The sequence below is a fragment of the Lepidochelys kempii genome, chromosome 3, assembly GCF_965140285.1.
Source record: "Lepidochelys kempii isolate rLepKem1 chromosome 3, rLepKem1.hap1, whole genome shotgun sequence".
In the NCBI taxonomy this organism is placed as follows: Eukaryota; Metazoa; Chordata; order Testudines; family Cheloniidae; genus Lepidochelys; species Lepidochelys kempii.
The window spans coordinates 94832694-94850251 of record NC_136382.1 but is presented as its reverse complement, the minus strand read 5'-3'; the positions used below and the strand labels follow the sequence as shown (position 1 = coordinate 94850251).

The 17558-nt window shown below is 41.0% G+C and overlaps 2 protein-coding genes across 6 annotated transcripts in view; one reads left to right on the top strand and one right to left on the bottom strand.

Annotated features, from left to right (window-relative positions):
• The window catches only part of SERINC1 (serine incorporator 1), a 26469-nt gene extending 13139 nt beyond the window's left edge, over window positions 1-13330 (top strand). Inside the window, exons 5-10 of the mRNA XM_073337192.2 lie at window positions 182-319; window positions 5068-5237; window positions 5371-5461; window positions 7598-7742; window positions 7853-8083; window positions 11712-13330. Coding sequence (XP_073193293.1) covers window positions 182-319; window positions 5068-5237; window positions 5371-5461; window positions 7598-7742; window positions 7853-8083; window positions 11712-11850 — 914 coding nt within the window. The 3' untranslated portion in view covers window positions 11851-13330. The remainder of the gene's footprint in view (window positions 1-181; window positions 320-5067; window positions 5238-5370; window positions 5462-7597; window positions 7743-7852; window positions 8084-11711) is intronic.
• The window catches only part of HSF2 (heat shock transcription factor 2), a 45613-nt gene continuing 38206 nt past the window's right edge, over window positions 10152-17558 (bottom strand). For all 5 annotated transcript variants that reach the window (XM_073337186.2, XM_073337187.2, XM_073337188.2 and 2 more), the window contains one exon: window positions 10152-17558. In XM_073337186.2, the coding sequence (XP_073193287.1) occupies window positions 17269-17558 (290 nt within the window). In that variant the 3' untranslated portion in view covers window positions 10152-17268.

Sequence of the window (17558 nt, the reverse complement as noted above, 5' to 3'; positions counted from 1 at the left end):
GTAAGATAACACTGAATTACATCTTATTGCATGTGATGCAGTTATGGTTTATTTTAAAATAAACCTCTTTAAATGAAGCTGCAAACCCTATTTCTCACTATTAGTTTTTTCCCTTACCCCTAAGATTGAGCGGTAAAACTTCCATTGCTCTGAATTGATTGTGTCTGATTTTTCTTTACAGTGTGGTTTTATGTCGGCATGGCTGGGGCCTTCTGCTTCATTCTTATTCAGTTGGTCCTGCTTATTGACTTTGCTCACTCTTGGAATGAATCTTGGGTTGAAAAAATGGAGGAAGGAAATTCAAGATGTTGGTATGCAGGTAATAGAACTTTTATCCCATTTCAGTGTGCATTTTGAAAATCTAGTGGATGTGAGATGTACCAGTGTAGTATATAATGCCATTTTGCCAGGAATGTAATGTACAGAAGAGTTTCTGCTTTCATAGAATCATAGAATATCAGGGTCGGAAGGGACCCCTGAAGGTCATCTAGTCCAACCCCCTGCTCGAAGCAGGACCAATTCCCAGTTAAATCATCCCAGCCAGGGCTTTGTCAAGCCTGACCTTAAAAACCTCTAAGGAAGGAGATTCTACCACCTCCCTAGGTAACGCATTCCAGTGTTTCACCACCCTCTTAGTGAAAAAGTTTTTCCTAATATCCAATCTAAACCTCCCCCACTGCAACTTGAGACCATTACTCCTCGTTCTGTCATCTGCTACCATTGAGAACAGTCTAGAGCCATCCTCTTTGGAACCCCCTTTCAGGTAGTTGAAAGCAGCTATCAAATCCCCCCTCATTCTTCTCTTCTGCAGACTAAACAATCCCAGCTCCCTCAGCCTCTCCTCATAACTCATGTGTTCTAGACCCCTAATCATTTTTGTTGCCCTTCGCTGGACTCTCTCCAATTTATCCACATCCTTGTTGAAGTGTGGGGCCCAAAACTGGACACAGTACTCCAGATGAGGCCTCACCAATGTCGAATAGAGGGGAACGATCACGTCCCTCGATCTGCTCGCTATTCCCCTACTTATACATCCCAAAATGCCATTGGCCTTCTTGGCAACAAGGGCACACTGCTGACTCATATCCAGCTTCTCGTCCACTGTCACCCCTAGGTCCTTTTCCGCAGAACTGCTGCCTAGCCATTCGGTCCCTAGTCTTTAGCTGTGCATTGGGTTCTTCCGTCCTAAGTGCAGGACCCTGCACTTATCCTTATTGAACCTCATCAGATTTCTTTTGGCCCAATCCTCCAATTTGTCTAGGTCCTTCTGTATCCTATCCCTCCCCTCCAGCGTATCTACCACTCCTCCCAGTTTAGTATCATCCGCAAATTTGCTGAGAGTTCAATCCACACCATCCTCCAGATCATTTATGAAGATATTGAATAAAACCGGCCCCAGGACCGACCCCTGGGGCACTCCACTCGATACCGGCTGCCAACTAGACATGGAGCCATTGATCACTACCCGTTGAGCCCGACAATCTAGCAAGCTTTCTACAAACCCACCTTATAGTGCATTCATCCAGCCCATACTTCCTTAACTTGCTGACAAGAATACTGTGGGAGACCGTGTCAAAAGCTTTGCTAAAGTCAAGAAACAATACATCCACTGCTTTCCCTTCATCCACAGAACCAGTAATCTCATCATAAAAGGCGATTAGATTAGTCAGGGATGACCTTCCCTTGGTGAATCCATGCTGACTGTTCCTGATCACTTTCCTCTCATGCAAGTGCTTCAGGATTGATTCTTTGAGGACCTGCTCCATGATTTTTCCAGGGACTGAGGTGAGGCTGACTGGCCTGTAGTTCCCAGGATCCTCCTTCTTCCCTTTTTTAAAGATTGGCACTACATTAGCCTTTTTCCAGTCATCCGGGACTTCCCCGGTTCGCCACGAGTTTTCAAAGATAATGGCCATTGGCTCTGCAATCACAGCCGCCAATTCCTTCAGCACTCTCGGATGCAACTCGTCCGGCCCCATGGACTTGTGCACGTCCAGCTTTTCTAAATAGTCCCTAACCACCTCTATCTCCACAGAGGGCTGGCCATCTCTTCCCCATTTTGTGATGCCCAGCGCAGCAGTCTGGGAGCTGACCTTGTTAGTGAAAACAGAGGCAAAAAAAGCATTGAGTACATTAGCTTTTTCCACATCCTCTGTCACTAGGTTGCCTCCCTCATTCAGTAAGGGGCCCACACTTTCCTTGGCTTTCTTCTTGTTGCCAACATACCTGAAGAAACCCTTCTTGTTACTCTTGACATCTCTGGCTAGCTGCAGCTCCAGGTGCGATTTGGCCCTCCTGATATCATTCCTACATGCCCGAGCAATATTTTTATACTCTTCCCTGGTCATATGTCCAACCTTCCATTTCTTGTAAGCTTCTTTTTTATGTTTAAGATCTGCTAGGATTTCACCATTAAGCCAAGCTGGTCGCCTGCCATATTTACTATTCTTTCGACTCATCGGGATGGTTTGTCCCTGTAACCTCAACAGGGATTCCTTGAAATACAGCCAGCTCTCCTGGACTCCTTTCCCCTTCAAGTTAGTCCCCCAGGGGATCCTGGCCATCTGTTCCCTGAGGGAGTCGAAGTCTGCTTTCCTGAAGTCCAGGGTCCATATCCTGCTGCTTACCTTTCTTCCCTGCGTCAGGATCCTGAACTCAACCAACTCATGGTCACTGCCTCCCAGATTCCCATCCACTTTTGCTTCCCCCACTAATTCTACCTGGTTTGTGAGCAGCAGGTCAAGAAAAGCGCCCCCCCTAGTTGGCTCCTCTAGCACTTGCGCCAGGAAATTGTCTCCTACGCTTTCCAAAAACTTCCTGGATTGTCTATGCACCGCTGTATTGCTCTCCCAGCAGATATCAGGAAAATTAACATAAACAACTGAATGTATGGAATGAGAGAAAATGCTATGTGTTACCTCTTCTGTCCACCCATCGGCCCTTTACGTGCTTCCCCTCTCACTGTCCTCACACTGCTTTGCCCCTTTTCCCCCACTTTGCTGCTCCTCCATATCTCTCCCGGCAGGGTGCGTCCCACTCCCAGCGCTGTGTGGAGAACGAGCCACTGGTCGGAGTGCTCCGCTCACCAACAGTCTGTCCGGCAGGTTCCTTCCTTCCCCCACTGCCTCTGGCTGGGCCAGCACCCTGGGAAAGCCCGGGGCCAGGAGGAGCTGAGCCGAGCCCTGTGTGTGCCAGAGCCCCACACAGCGCTGGAACAGGGAAGCTTCTCCACCGGTCAGCTAAGCTCTGGAGTGGCGGGGGAGAAGCAATTTCCAGGCTGTTCACACCCCAACCCTGCAGGCTCCACAGCTGCCCCCTGAACAAGAGCTTAGCACCCTCTTCACCTGTCCCCCTCCACCCTTTCCCTGGTTCCTTCCCCCTGAGAGTGCAGGGCTGCTGCTCCATCCCCTCATCACTCTCCCCTGCTGAGTCATCTCTCTGGCCAGTTCCCGGCAGTCAGGTTATCTGGTTTCTTGGTGCACAATACATCCTTAGGGCTTAACCCATTCCTGGCTGTGCTGTGCCCGGGGGACAGGAGGCATGTGGGTTATATTGGTGGCCAGCAGCAGCCTAGAGGCATTAGCTGCCTTTTGGCACTTTGCGGGCAGGAAGGAACAAGCTGTTTCCAGCCACAGGGGAGTGGGTTTGGGGCGGGGGAGAGATGAGCTCTGCAAATACATGGGCCAGGTCATCCCTCCCCCCCATCCCCTGTGGCTGGAAGCAGCATCCCTTCCCTCCCTCACAGTGCCGAAAGGCTGCTGCTCGCCACATTTTGGTGTGAACTGTTGCAGAAATCTGGAAGGGGGCATGTGACCCTATGTAGCCCTGTTTCCCAGCCCACCACTCCCCACGTCCTCCACGTGTTGCCTCGGGAAGACACGGTGTCAAATCCCAGGAGAGGTGGGTCCATCCCGTGGGTCCAGCCAGGTATGGAGGGTGGAGAACGCTGGGCGGGGAGGGTTGGGTCGGTCGGTCGGTCACCCCCCCCGCCCCCCCATGTGAGAGGTGTGTACGGGAGTGTGGATGTGTCACCTCTCCCCGTGTGTGTCTTGGGGGTGTGTGTGTGTGACCCTTCCTGATGTGAACCTTAAAGATAAGGTAAATAAAAAAAAATCCAACTATGCAGTATTTCTTTTTAACAGAGGCTCAGTCAGCTTGATGTTAATTTGAAGGTTTGTACTGCATAGTTCTGAATGATTGCTGTTGATCTCACTTCAATATGAGTAATTTTACCAGGTGTCCCGTAATCAGCATAGGGAAATATGATCACTCTAATTATCACAACTAATTTTTTTTTCTGTAAGCCTCTCCTCTTTGGGTATGTATGGTTAGTGGGTCAAAATAGAGGAGACGGTTAAAATCACGGCACTGGAGTAATGAGATCATAATAGCTGATCATTAAACTTACGATTTAATTTATTTCAGGAGGCAAAAATGGCCTAGTTGGTTAGTTTTCTGTTTGCCTGGCAAGTCTGCTTTTTGAAAATGTAGTTTATCAGATTCTTGTAAGCCTACATAATTCTACAAAAGATATGTTGAATAAGTGTATTGAGAAATAAGCTGCTTATAAATGCCTCTCCACAGATCCAGATTTTATTGGTTTTATTTGGGGACAGTGCTGTTAATTTAATTTAGACACATTGCTACAGGTTTGTCTGTCTTGCTTTAACCAACTCCTTGGTAGTTGTAGAGATACCCAGTTGAAGTGTTGGAGCAAAACTAAAGCCTCACGTTTCCCATTGATGGTGGTATTTGTCTTTATGATAGCGCCTTGAGGCATCAGGCAGAATCAGGGCACCATTGTGCTAGGTGCTATTCAAATAATGCAAAAAAATTATCCCTACCCTAAAGAATGTATCTAATTTAAATTTTTAAAACACTTTTCTTTAAGTTTCAGTGTTAATGTTTTTTAAATGTGTCCATAACCATTATCTGATAGAGTTTTGTGGATTCTTAATATAGCAGCACAATCATAAAATATTCTTTAAAGCTAATAATGATGCTTCTTTTAAGCAAATTTAACTGTTTAAACTTGTTTAAATTTAACTTGTTTGTCTCCCTTCACAGCTCTGCTGTCGGCTACAGCTCTAAATTACCTGCTGTCTCTGGTTGCTGTTGTCTTGTTTTATGTTTATTACACTCATCCAGAAGGCTGCTCTGAAAATAAGGCATTCATCAGTGTTAATATGTTGCTGTGTATTGGCGCCTCTGTAATGTCAATTCTGCCTAAGATCCAGGTATGCTATGTTCTTCAGTGAATATATATATATATATATTTTTTAACCCAGAAACATCTCTATAGCTAACATTTTAACCGTGGACATTTTGTCAGCTGCCCAATTTAGTTTTCTCCATGTCTCTTGCATATAGGAGTCTCAGCCAAGATCTGGTTTGTTGCAATCTTCAGTGATCACCATTTATACAATGTATTTAACCTGGTCAGCTATGACCAATGAACCAGGTAAGCTTGGCAGACTTACATTTAAAAAAAAAAAAAAGCTGTATTCTTAAAGATAAAGTAGCTTCTTCATAAAACTGTTCAAAATGATAAATGGCAGGAAGGAAGAAAATTCTAGACTAAGAAGACAATATTCTCTATCATAGTCTTCTCTTCCTGCCTACATATATTTGGGGGACCCATTTCATAGAAATGGAAGGTTGGAATGGGCCCATCCCTCTGCACTGAAGTAGGATAAAATATACCTACACCAGCCCTCTCGGGTGTTTTTCTAGCATACTCATAAATAGGGATTCCAAGACTTTTTCTAGTACTTAACTGTCTTTTATAGTTAGAAAGCTTTTCCTAAAATTGAATCTCCTTTGCTGCAAAATAAGCACGGATATTGCCTCGTGGATAAAATAGTATGTGAACATGTAATGAAAGACTATCATGCATAAGGGCAATTAAGAGCTTTTTCATTTCCTGACTTCCCGAAACTTCATTTTGCAGCCTTAATGATCTTGTGATGGGAAGGAGGGGAGAGTATGTATGGAATTTCCTAGTGTTCTTAAAAGAAAAACAAACAAAAATTCTACTGTGTTCACCTCTTTTCTGGAGAGCATTAAAACACAGTATTGTACAATATGTACAGTCAGAAGCAGGACCCTTGTCTCAGTCTATGCACAACTTTCTATACCTTAGCTCTGAAGGAGTTTTATTTTCTTCAGTTTGTCTTCTTTCATATGTACCTATGCTTTATTTTGTGGAAGGTTGCAGGACTCACTACAGATGTTCCTATTCTCTCTCTCAAAACAAGAATCATTGGCTAACTGTTAAGAGATCACATGACCATCATTTATGTGTACATAGGAAAATTCTTTTAAAAACAAACCCAAACCTCGAGAACTTACATAAATTGCAAAATTTTATGAGAACACTAGATGGCCTCTCTCCCTGGTAAATTTTAAGTTCCTACTTGGGTGCTACAGCTGTTTAAAAGAAGTGTCTTTTTTTATATAAATGGATAAATGCAGGTTTATGGTTTATGCTCTTTTCAGTTCGAAACAATTGAACTCTTTGCTCAAACATTCAAAAATTCCACTGCAGAAAACAAATTTGAAAATCTGCCAAATATTAGCCTTCAAGGTTTAAAAACAAACAAAATACCCATGACTCTTTAGAATGTAAGGCTTATGCAACCTTAACTGTAGGTACTACTTTGTGCTTCACCGATGTTGGTGCCATTTGGAGACACTAGCCATGGGCTATAACTGCAATAATTATAGGAAAGTAGGAGCACGTTCACTCAGGTTTCTCTCTTCTGTGTTTCATCAGTGCACACTTGCAGTTTGGTAAATTGATAAATATAGTTGAGCTTTTAAAAACATTTGTAGCATTCTTTCATGTAGCTTCAATCTTCAAAATGAGTGTATTTGTGGTAATACTGGTCAGTACTTATTGTGTAGTCTAAGGGCTAGTCTAAACAGAGCAGGAATGCGCACCACGAAAGTGAAATTTCTAAAGTGCACCAATAGATCTGTGTAGACCTTGCTGGCATGTATTAAAAGTTCCCTAGTATGTTTTAACATAGTACGACATACTGTGAACATGTTAAAGCGCACTAGGGAACTTTTAACATGCTAGGAGGGTCTACACAGATCTATTAATGCTCAGCACATCTTACATTTCAGAAATCGCACCCTTTTAGCATACACTAATATTGCTGCTCTGTGTACACAACCCCTAAATGACTGTGGTGTTTGGCTGCTGGTGGTGTTAAAATTTTAGGAATTCTGAAGAAAATGCAGTGTATTTTTGCCACAGTTCAGTAAAGGAATCAGTAAAACACTTCATACATCTTTTAAATGAAGAAACGTTAACTTCAGAGTATTTCCTTGTCTCCTCTAACACCTGTCTTGTATTGACATGACATAATCATCTCTAGTTTGCTTTACTTTTTTTTTGTCCTATGCATGATCTTTAGTCTTTTTTGTTTGTTTCACAAAGTTCTGAACTTGCAAAACTTCTGCATTTACGTTGGACATGAAAATTCCTTGTATTACTGTGTGTTCAGTGTGGAAATAAAAATATTTTGCATAACCATTTACCCTGTTCTTGTTTTGTTTAATTTCTAATGTAATCTCCTTCCCAACTCAGAAAGGAAGTGCAATCCAAGCTTGCTGCGCATGATTGGCTACAACACCACCACCACCATTCCAAGCCAAGGTCAGGTCGTCCAGTGGTGGGATGCACAAGGGATTGTAGGACTTATTCTGTTTTTGCTGTGTGTTCTGTATTCGAGGTGAGATGAATTAATTGGGTTTAAGTGACTTGTACTACTGCTAATGATCAGATTACTACAATTTGATTTTTATTTTGATAATGTACTGTATTCATTTCCCTGAAACACAGCATCCGGACATCCAATAACAGCCAGGTTAACAAGCTGACGCTTACCAATGATGAATCAACACTAATAGAAGATGGAGTACCTAGAAGTGATGGCTCTTTGGATGATGGAGATGATGGTCACCGTGCTGTAGATAATGAAAGGGATGGAGTGACTTACAGTTATTCCTTCTTTCACTTCATGCTTTTCCTGGCCTCATTGTATATCATGATGACCCTCACCAACTGGTACAGGTACACACACTTGAGATGTTGTACTGGTAATGAATGCACAAGATACTACAGTTTTTTTGGATTCAAGTTATATTTTCAGATGTCTCAAAAGAGATGCAGCCTTTTTAGTACATGTACCGGTGTGACAGGAATTCTCAAGGGGTAGCATTTATTGCTATGTACGAAATGAATTTGTCGCTAAAAACTAAGCTCTTATTTAATGGCAATCGTCGTCATTGTTAAGGGTGAGGTTCTGCCACCCTCAATTAAGTGGAGTAGTCCCATTGGAACTTCTATTGGAGTAAGGTACTACCTGAATAAGGATGGTAGAGCCATATTTAACTCGTGACTGACTCACTGAGAGTTCATTTTAACATATAGGAAACCATTAAAGACTATTTTGAACAAAAGGAATTTTGTTTAAAAACAAATGAAATTGTAGACCTTTATATGGTATTATGGCTAAATGTTTGTCTTGAATTTCACAGAATATTTAGAACTCAAAGGTGTAGGTGGGTGTGAGTAATTTGAAAAGAAAAAAACCCATACATAAGCAAACATAAATTTAATGCTAGGGAAAAGAGTAGGAAAAGAGACCGACAGAATCACAAAGACTATAGATATCTGCACAGTGAAATAACTGTATGTACTCTGAAATTTCATTGCAAAGGATGAGTGTGTGTGTGTGTGTGTGAGGATTTTTTTTTATTTATATAAATGTAATTGTGAATTATGGGGCAGTAATTCCATCAACGGGATCGGCCAATATAATGTAGAAGCAATAAATAACTAAGACTGTGCAAGAACAGCAAAGAGAAACTTTAAAAAAAATTCTAAAGAAAATAACTTGCCGTATAGTCCCACTCTGGATCTGTTGCTTCTGAGTCATTTATGGGTTTTATTTGACTTACCCCAAAGTGTTCAGCATCTTTGGAACACCTTTTCAAAAGGGCAAAAGTCATCTTGCATGATTTGTTTCACAGCCAGTAAATACCATTCAGGTCTTGTCTGTCCACAAATATGATCACAAGTTCCTTGTAGCTACGTTTGCTTTTGTGCCTGGTTCACTTTCGCAATTGTTTGACTGACCTGTTGTTGCATCATGTCATCTTACACTTTAACTTTATTTCTGATTTTCTTAACTTAGATTTGAAAGTTTGTCTTGGCTATGTTTGCCCCATGTGTCTAGACTGATGCACTGCTTCTATTGGTTTTTTATTTTTTTATTGTTGCTGGTTGTTTTGTATTCTGTCTTGTTTCTTTGGAATTTTTTAGTTTGGGAAAGCTGAGGGGTTTCAAAATATAGTTCAGTGCACAATTAGAAAATATCTGGACCTGACAAACATAATTGGTATCATTTGCATCTTGAGGGATCTTGAGGATGATAGAAAGTACACATGAAGCTGTCCCCAGGCTGTCAATACCTTGGGCAAGCACTTTGCTGTCTAGTTGTCTTCCCTTGAAGTTTTTTCAGTAAATCTAAGTTGGCACTGAGTGCTTTGAAGAGTAAGGGAGACTAGCTTAATATGAGTTATCAAGAGCTTCCTGTGAAGTGGTCTGTTTAAAACAGGCTTGTAGTGCCTTGAGGCATTTGAATGCTATTCTTCAGAGGAATCCCTCTGAATGGGATCCCAAGACAGCTGATTCTTGCTACCTAGGAAATCAAAGTAGAATCTGGAGATACTCTTGGGGTACTATTTCTTTTTCTCCACAAAGGAGAAGGAAGAAAAAGCTGACCCATCTTCAGGTGGCTTAAGGTTCCCACTTTTGTCCATAGAATTCTAAGACTTACAGAAATTGGAAAGATCAATTAACTCTAAGGCGGGTATCATGGGGTATCTTGTAACTTTGACCCCTGAGGATCTGATATCCAAGCTCCTTTACCTAATCGTGGACCAGATGGTGAGGGTATAGGATTGCACTCTGAATACAGCTGCCACTTCTGAAGTACTGAGTGTAGCTTCCCAACCTTCTAATGAGAGGAAAAGTAGAGAGTGTATTATCCAATTTCACTGTCTGTTTGGCATCCTTGGACCTTGCGGTTAGATGTTACCACCCAGAAGGTGTACTTGTCTTTTTCGATTGGTGGCCTCAAAAACCTCTAACTACCCGCAATAGTGACTTCATAATAAGGTGGGTTTATAGTTGTTGTAAACTCTTGCCAGGAGGATTTTCAGAATTTCACTCTAAATTCAGTTAATTTTTTCATGTCCATGATGTTGAAACTCTCCACCATAAATATTGATGTAAAAACACTTTTCTGATTAACTGTTGTGCACCTAGCCCCTGAATGTTCCAGCAGACAGTGAGTGTTTTTGTTTTTTTTTTAAACATTTTGTTGCTGAGAAGATGTCAGAGAACTCTAGTTAAATAACTGGATGATCATATCCCTCGTAATAGTTCTTCAGGTCTGCAACTCCAAGATTGTGTAATGGCAAACTCAGAAGATGGCTGTTAGCCTCAGATTTCTTCCCACTCAGGAGATTTGTAGGGAAGCCAAATAGAGCTCAGTGCACATGTAAACAAGATATTATTGATTGGACTTAGTGCTGTGCTCTGAATACAAGTTTGGTCTAATGTAGAATGAGAGTTAGGAGTTGTTGATGCCTAATTTTCCTTCCCTTGTCTTTTTGGGGAGGAAATAGTTGTTGATGTGTTTGAAGTTTTTTATTTATAGTTTGTTTATAATTACAGGGATCAGCTTCTTTATTTTTGAGACATCTTAGTCTGAGACTATGCCTGTTATTCATTACAGTAATGCTAAGATATTGCATTTGGCACATAGGGGAAGGTGTGTTTAAGGGGGAAGTTTATACCAGGTAACCACAAGAACATTGAACTGATACTAGGCTTGGATATTTTAAGATATGTTCGCAAATGCTTTATCTGAGAATTTACCTTGGCAATGAATTGACTTAATTACTTGAAATGTAATAATATGCTAACCTATAGGGTAAAGAGACTCCAACATTATTAGTTAAATGTGGACAAGGGAGGCTGGGCATTTGTATGAATGTTCATGACAGCCCCATGGTCCTGTAATAGATGAGACCACCATGTAAGAGGGAGACCTGCAGTATCAGACTTGTTTGGCATGCCAGGTTTGAGGGCTGAACACTTCCCTCTTACCACCAGATCCCCAAGGAAGGGTGTAAATTTATGAGTTTATGCGTGAGGAATGGTTAAGATACCTTAATTATGTTTTTGCTATCTTTTTATGTGGTTTGGAGCTTTTGTGTCTTTACTAATTGAGCTAATAAAAGTAGTTACATTCTGGTAATAGCAAAGCTTTCTCTGTTGTGCACACCCAGGTTCCCAAACAGACACTGAACTTATTCTGGAACTAAATTTTACAATCCCCCAGTTCTTTAAATCAGTAATAATCAATAACCACTAATGAATCTGTCTACATTTTGAAAGGAACAGGGCAAAAGCAGTTATTGGTAACGGAATTGTCATGAAGGTTTGCTTGTGCTTCGCACACAACAGGGAAGATATTCTAGGGGTTTAAAACTTTGAGCTAACTCATACACAACTCATCATGAGCCTGAGGCACTGGTAATCTATTACACCAGTCTACCTTCAGATAACAAAAATCACAGCTAAGTGACTCTCCCTGTAACTGGCTTTTTTTTTTTTTCTTTTCCAGTCCTGACTCTTCCTATGAGACGATGATTAGTAAATGGCCATCTGTCTGGGTGAAGATATCTTCCAGCTGGATTGGCATTGTGCTGTATGTGTGGACTCTGGTGGCTCCGCTGGTTCTTACAAACCGGGACTTTGACTGAGCTCTGCTTCTCCTCTGAAGGCTTCAGTTCATTTCACCTCTTGTTGAAACTAACAGTATTCCAGACTAAAATGTGGTTGTAAATATGTGTGCGCTTAGTGCCCATGTAGTAGACCATGCCTTGTTCTGCATGATTACCTTTAGATCATGTCCTCTTGTCCTTTCACTAAATGACTTTTCCAGCCAAGCTCAGTGATTAATTACTATGATATTGGTTTTTATAGGAGTACTTCAGGTTTAGTGCTGTGGGTGAGGTAGATGTAAAATCAGTCAGTTTGTTGTGTTCCCCTGCCTCCCCCAATGCTGCGAGTAGCAAAGGGTGCAAGAACAACTGGCTTGGAACTTTATTTAATTAGACAGTTTAAAAAAAACAGGATTTATAGGAGGAATTTTAAGCAAGTTAGGGCTACTTTTGACAATTCGTGTTGCCTTGTTTTCAAAGTCAGCCTTCACTAAGTATTGAGCATTTAGGCCAATTAAAATGGTGCATGTTACACTACTATCTGATACCTTGCAGCCCTTTGGCTTGGTCTTGTTTTCAGTGCAATATATATTAATGCATTTAGCTTGAGTGCTAATTGCAGGAATTTGAACCTATACTTTCAGAGAAGTTAATGTTCTCTTTGGAGTTACTGTGTTAGACATGCCCTATTGCTGACAAAAGGACACAGGAAAAACAAACATGCGGTGAAGATTTGGCCCCAGGAGTTAAAGATGTATATTGTAAACCTGTGTCAAAGTATTTTTTAAATACTTGCTAAGTTATATTCTGGCTCTAATCAAGCTGAGAATTTGCAAGGAAAGTAGCATGGCTCTAATCAAGCTGAGAATTTGCAAGGAAAGTAGCAAGCCTCTTTGCAAAAGATGAGTCACTTGCTGGGTGTGACAGCAAATGCTTATGAGCAGTAGTTTGGAGAAAAGGGAATGCTGAAATTACAGTAATTAGACTTGCATTCTATAGCTGGCTTCTATAAAAGTAGTTAATCTTTAAGTTCAGAGTATTAGAACCTGATCTGTTTTAATATCTTATGGTACTGCTTTCTGCTGGTGTCCATTGCCAGCAGTGGATGTGTGCCTGGAAAATGGACTCTGGGCATCAAGTTAACTAGTTGGTCTGATTAAAAAACAAACTTGTACAGAGTTTTGTGTAGTTCTTAAATTTTAAATGCTATTGTGCTTTGTAATTACATAAACTGGTGTGTGTATGCTCTAGGGGTGATGTTGAAACGAACAATCTCAGTGGGAGTGAATCCAGAGCTGTACTTCAGTAGTCATAATCTACTGTATGGTGTTTCTACTGCTGTCTCATGTAGCTAATTCTTATCTCATTTAAAAGTTTATTTTAAATTGCTCAAACATTAGCATAGGCTAAGTAAGACTGACTTGTTAGTCAGAGCCTGTGACCTTTGAAGGCAGATGAAGCCAATACTGTGTACAGTCATTTTGAACATATTACCTATCAATAAACAAATTCAGATAAAGATGTGGTTTTATTTTCTGATGGCTACAAACTAGTCAAGGGATGCAGTTCATATTGAAGACTAAACTACTGGTTTGTAAAACAAGTGCTACGAACTGGTGTTTAGAAAGTTCATGTAATGTGTGTTTCTCTTAACAGCTGGCATTCTATAGCAGAGGAAGAGCTTTTTCCACAGCAGGGTTCATGAGGGGTTCCCCTCCTTTTATCCCCCAGTGTAGTGTGACTTGCACACATAGGGATAAACTGCTATAGTGCAAATTGCCTGCACTCAGCATTTGCACAGGTGGCTAACTTCCTACCCCAGACAAGGCTATAGGCAGATGACAGCATCCAACACTTGGTGTATAATGAAGTATGTGCTTGAAGCGCCACTTGACATTAAATAGGGGCAACAAACTGGGCTGCTGATTAAAGGAAGCATAAATGGAGTATTGTTAAAGCCTGTCCCTCAATCCTACATCTAATTCATAGATACTAAGGTCAGAAGGGACCATTATGATCATCTAGTCTGACCTCTCACCCATGCACTCCTGCAAAAAACCTCTCACCTAGTCTGAGCTATTGAAGTCCTCAAGTTGTGGTCTGAAGACTTCAAGGAGCAGAGAATCCTCCAGCAAGTGACCTGTGCCCCATGCTATAGAGGAAGGTGAAAAGACCTCCAGGGCCTCTTCCAATCTGCCCTGGAGGGAAATTCCTTCCTGACCCCAAATACACCGATCAGCTAATCAGCTAAACCCTGAACATATGGGCAAGATTCATCAGCCAGATACCCAGGAAAGTAGTAACTCAGATCCCATCACAGGCCATTGGGCCTATTTACCATGAATATTTAAAGATCAATTAATTACCAAAATCATGTTATCCTATCATACTATCTCCTCCATAAATTTTAGAGTCTAATCTGAAAGCCAGATAGGACTTTTGCCCCCACTGCTTCCCTTGGAAGACTATTCCAAAACTTTACTCCTCTGATGGTTAGAAACCTTAGTCTAATTTCAAGTCTAAACTTCCCAATGACTAGTTTATATCCATTTGTTCTTGTGTCCACATTGGTACTAAGCTTAAATAATTCCTCTCCCTCTCCAGTATTTATCCCTCTGATATTTTTAGAGAGCAATCATATCTCCCCTCAACCTTTTTAGTTAGGCTAAACAAGCCAAGCTCCTTGAGTCTCCTTTCAAAAGACAAGTTTTCCATTCCTTGGATCATCCTAGTAGCCCTTCTGTACCTGTTCCAATTTGAATTCATCTTTCTTAAACATGGGAGACCAGAACAGTACATGGTATTTCAGGTGAGGTCTCACCAGTGCTTTGTATAACCTCATCTCTACTAGAAATACCTTGCCTTCCTGAGCCACTGAAGACAGAAGCAAATAGGTCTTAACTCAAGTGACATCTAATAACAGCAAACATCTGGCTCATTTGGTTCCTTCTAGTAGTTAGCAGCAAAGGGGCAGTACTTTAATTTAGAATGACTATAGTCTTTCCTTTACTGCTTCCAGGTTCTATACTCCTACCTAGCTTAATTAACTAAGGGTTTTCTTCACTGCACCAGTTACCTCAAGCTTTTGAGTTATACATTGAGTAATACTAAGGGCATAAAGAGAACACCTTAGATGCATTTCAGCCAGCTGCCTGTACCTTGACTACATTTGAATTGTCATCTTATACATCATCCCCTGAGGACAGGTGACCAAACATTGGTTTCAAGCACTTCTTCTGGTCTGTGAACTCAGTTCTTTAGCCAGAAGGGATAGTATAAACACACCCAGAGTTAGCTGACCTTATGCAGGAGCAGGGAACAGTTTGAATATTGATCACTGTGAAAATGACTGAGCACATGGAGCTCTTCAACATGTTAGGCCTCATCTGAGTTGCAATGAGCACTGCAGGTGTGGTTCTACCACATGTGTTTTAGTTACACCTGTATTCTCTTCCCCTGCCAAAACTCTCTTAAATGATCTAACCTCCCTCAATACACCTTTCATTAGATACTCTAAGCCAGTGGTTCTTACTTTTGTATTGGTGACCCCTTTCACATAGCAAGCCTTTGAGTACACCCTCCCCCATAAATTAAAAACATTTTTATATATTTATCACCATTATAAATAGTGGATGCAAAGTGGGGCCCCAACCCCCAGTTTGAGAACCCCTGCTCTAAGCAGTATTTAGTGAAATTAACTTGATAAACTAGCAACTCAGCTAACCCATTAAGAATCTTTTCATGCCACATCAAAATTGTTTACTAAGTGAATTCTTGTGTGATACAACAGTACATGATTAGACACTTATACCAAACAGAGGCACCCTCAACAGGTGAAGCCAGAGACCAACACAGCCAGTGGCCTCTGACAGTATATAGTACACCTCACTGAGCTACTTCCATTTTAGTTGGCTGTTAATTTCCTCTCAGTGAGTCAAAAAATAAGCACTATATGAACTTTTGTCATAAGGTCTTATGTATTAAGAGCAGTTACTGCTATGCTTGCCAAAAGGTACTTGTTTTAATAGGAGAGTGCCTTCTGAACGAGTATGCAATAGTAGCTTTTAGATACATTTTACAAAGTCCATTAATGGAAATATACTCAAAGCCACTATAGTTTTTACATCTACACAGGGATAACCCCCCCCCCCCCAACAATGGCTGGCCTAAATCAGCTGACTCAGGCTCACAGTGGAAGGTCCCAGAGCAGAGGCTCCAGCCCAAGCCCAAGAGCAATTTTTAGCACTCTGAGTTCGAGTCCACTGACCTGAGCCAACTCCAGTCATGCTATTTTATCCATGTGCAGATGTACCCTAGGTCTACAAATACATCGTTTACTGGTAGTACAGAAGATGAGTCAATGCACAAAAACTGCTGAGAATTTAAGGATTTTTTTCTGCCTGATTCAAGTAGCTTGAAACAGGTGTTTCACTGAAATGCTACAAGATCCTTACCTAACAGTGAACACAGCATTATCTGTATATAAAAACAGCATTTCATGCTCAATCATATCAAAACCTCTATTTTTACTACTATCTCAGCATGTTAATATAGTAAAGTGTACATCTTTCACTTAATACATAGCTCACGTAGAAACTGACCTGACCTCTTGAAATTTATCCCACACAACTACTGGTTTTAAATAAATTGTTCTGAAACTGAAAACTAAGATGGTCTTTTGTTGTATCACTAGCATGAATTAAAGTTACTTCATCTGAAAATATGTTCTAAGCATTGACTCAAAGTGTAGACAATGTAAAAGATGACCCCTAATAAAAGTCACACTTAGATAACATTTATTTTATCAAAGTGGATGGTTCAGGTTAGAAATACTCATGCATGCAAGTGGCTCCTGTCTGAATAAATAAAAACTTCCATGTCTCTCCTGTCATGTATGATCACACTCACTGAAGAACTAAGGCAGAACCAAAGAGTCAACTTGATAACAGGCACTTTGTTCCCAATTCAACCAGAAAAAATACAGCTCAAGTCAGGTCTTGACGCACCCCCCCCCCCAAGTTTTTTAAACAAAGGTTGTAAAAATAGAAAACCAGAATACAGAAAACATTGAGTTCTACACCATACAGTTATTCTACTCATTCACACATAGAACCAAAAAGTCTTAAGAGCATAAAACAAAGGTCATTATGACATGAATTTTGATTACCTAGAATATTTTGTATTCTCTATAAATGCCAAATATTTGAGAACAATTAAAAAGTTTGGTAACTTAGTATGACTTGATATATGCAACTATGTCTATGTCAGCTTATATAAGTACACAACTACTTAAACAGCTGTGGGGGGTGGGGGAGAGAGGGGGAAGGAGGAGGGTAGGAGAGAGATTCCACAATAGCTGGTTATACTAACCAAAGTATTTACCAAAAAACCCAGATACCAAATGATATCCTAAATAAATAGTTCGTTTTGATGAATATATACAAAGTTCCTGCTATGTTAGTTATCCAAGAATGGCATATCTGTGTCCATGGGTGCAGGAGCAAGTTCACATAAATAAAACAGTGTGGCTTCACTTGCTTCTGCCTCAGTCAGTGGCTCCAGCCGCACTAACTTGCTTTGAGTTGGTTCAGGGTCCAGGCTGCTTTCCAGAAGCTCATCCACTTCTAAGGATTTGTCTAGGGAGGACATGGTTTCAGATGTGGAGTTTCCACCCTCAACAGTTGCACCTGGACTCCCATCAAGGAATGCAAGGAGTGGAAAGGCAGTATATTGAATGAGCTGTTTAT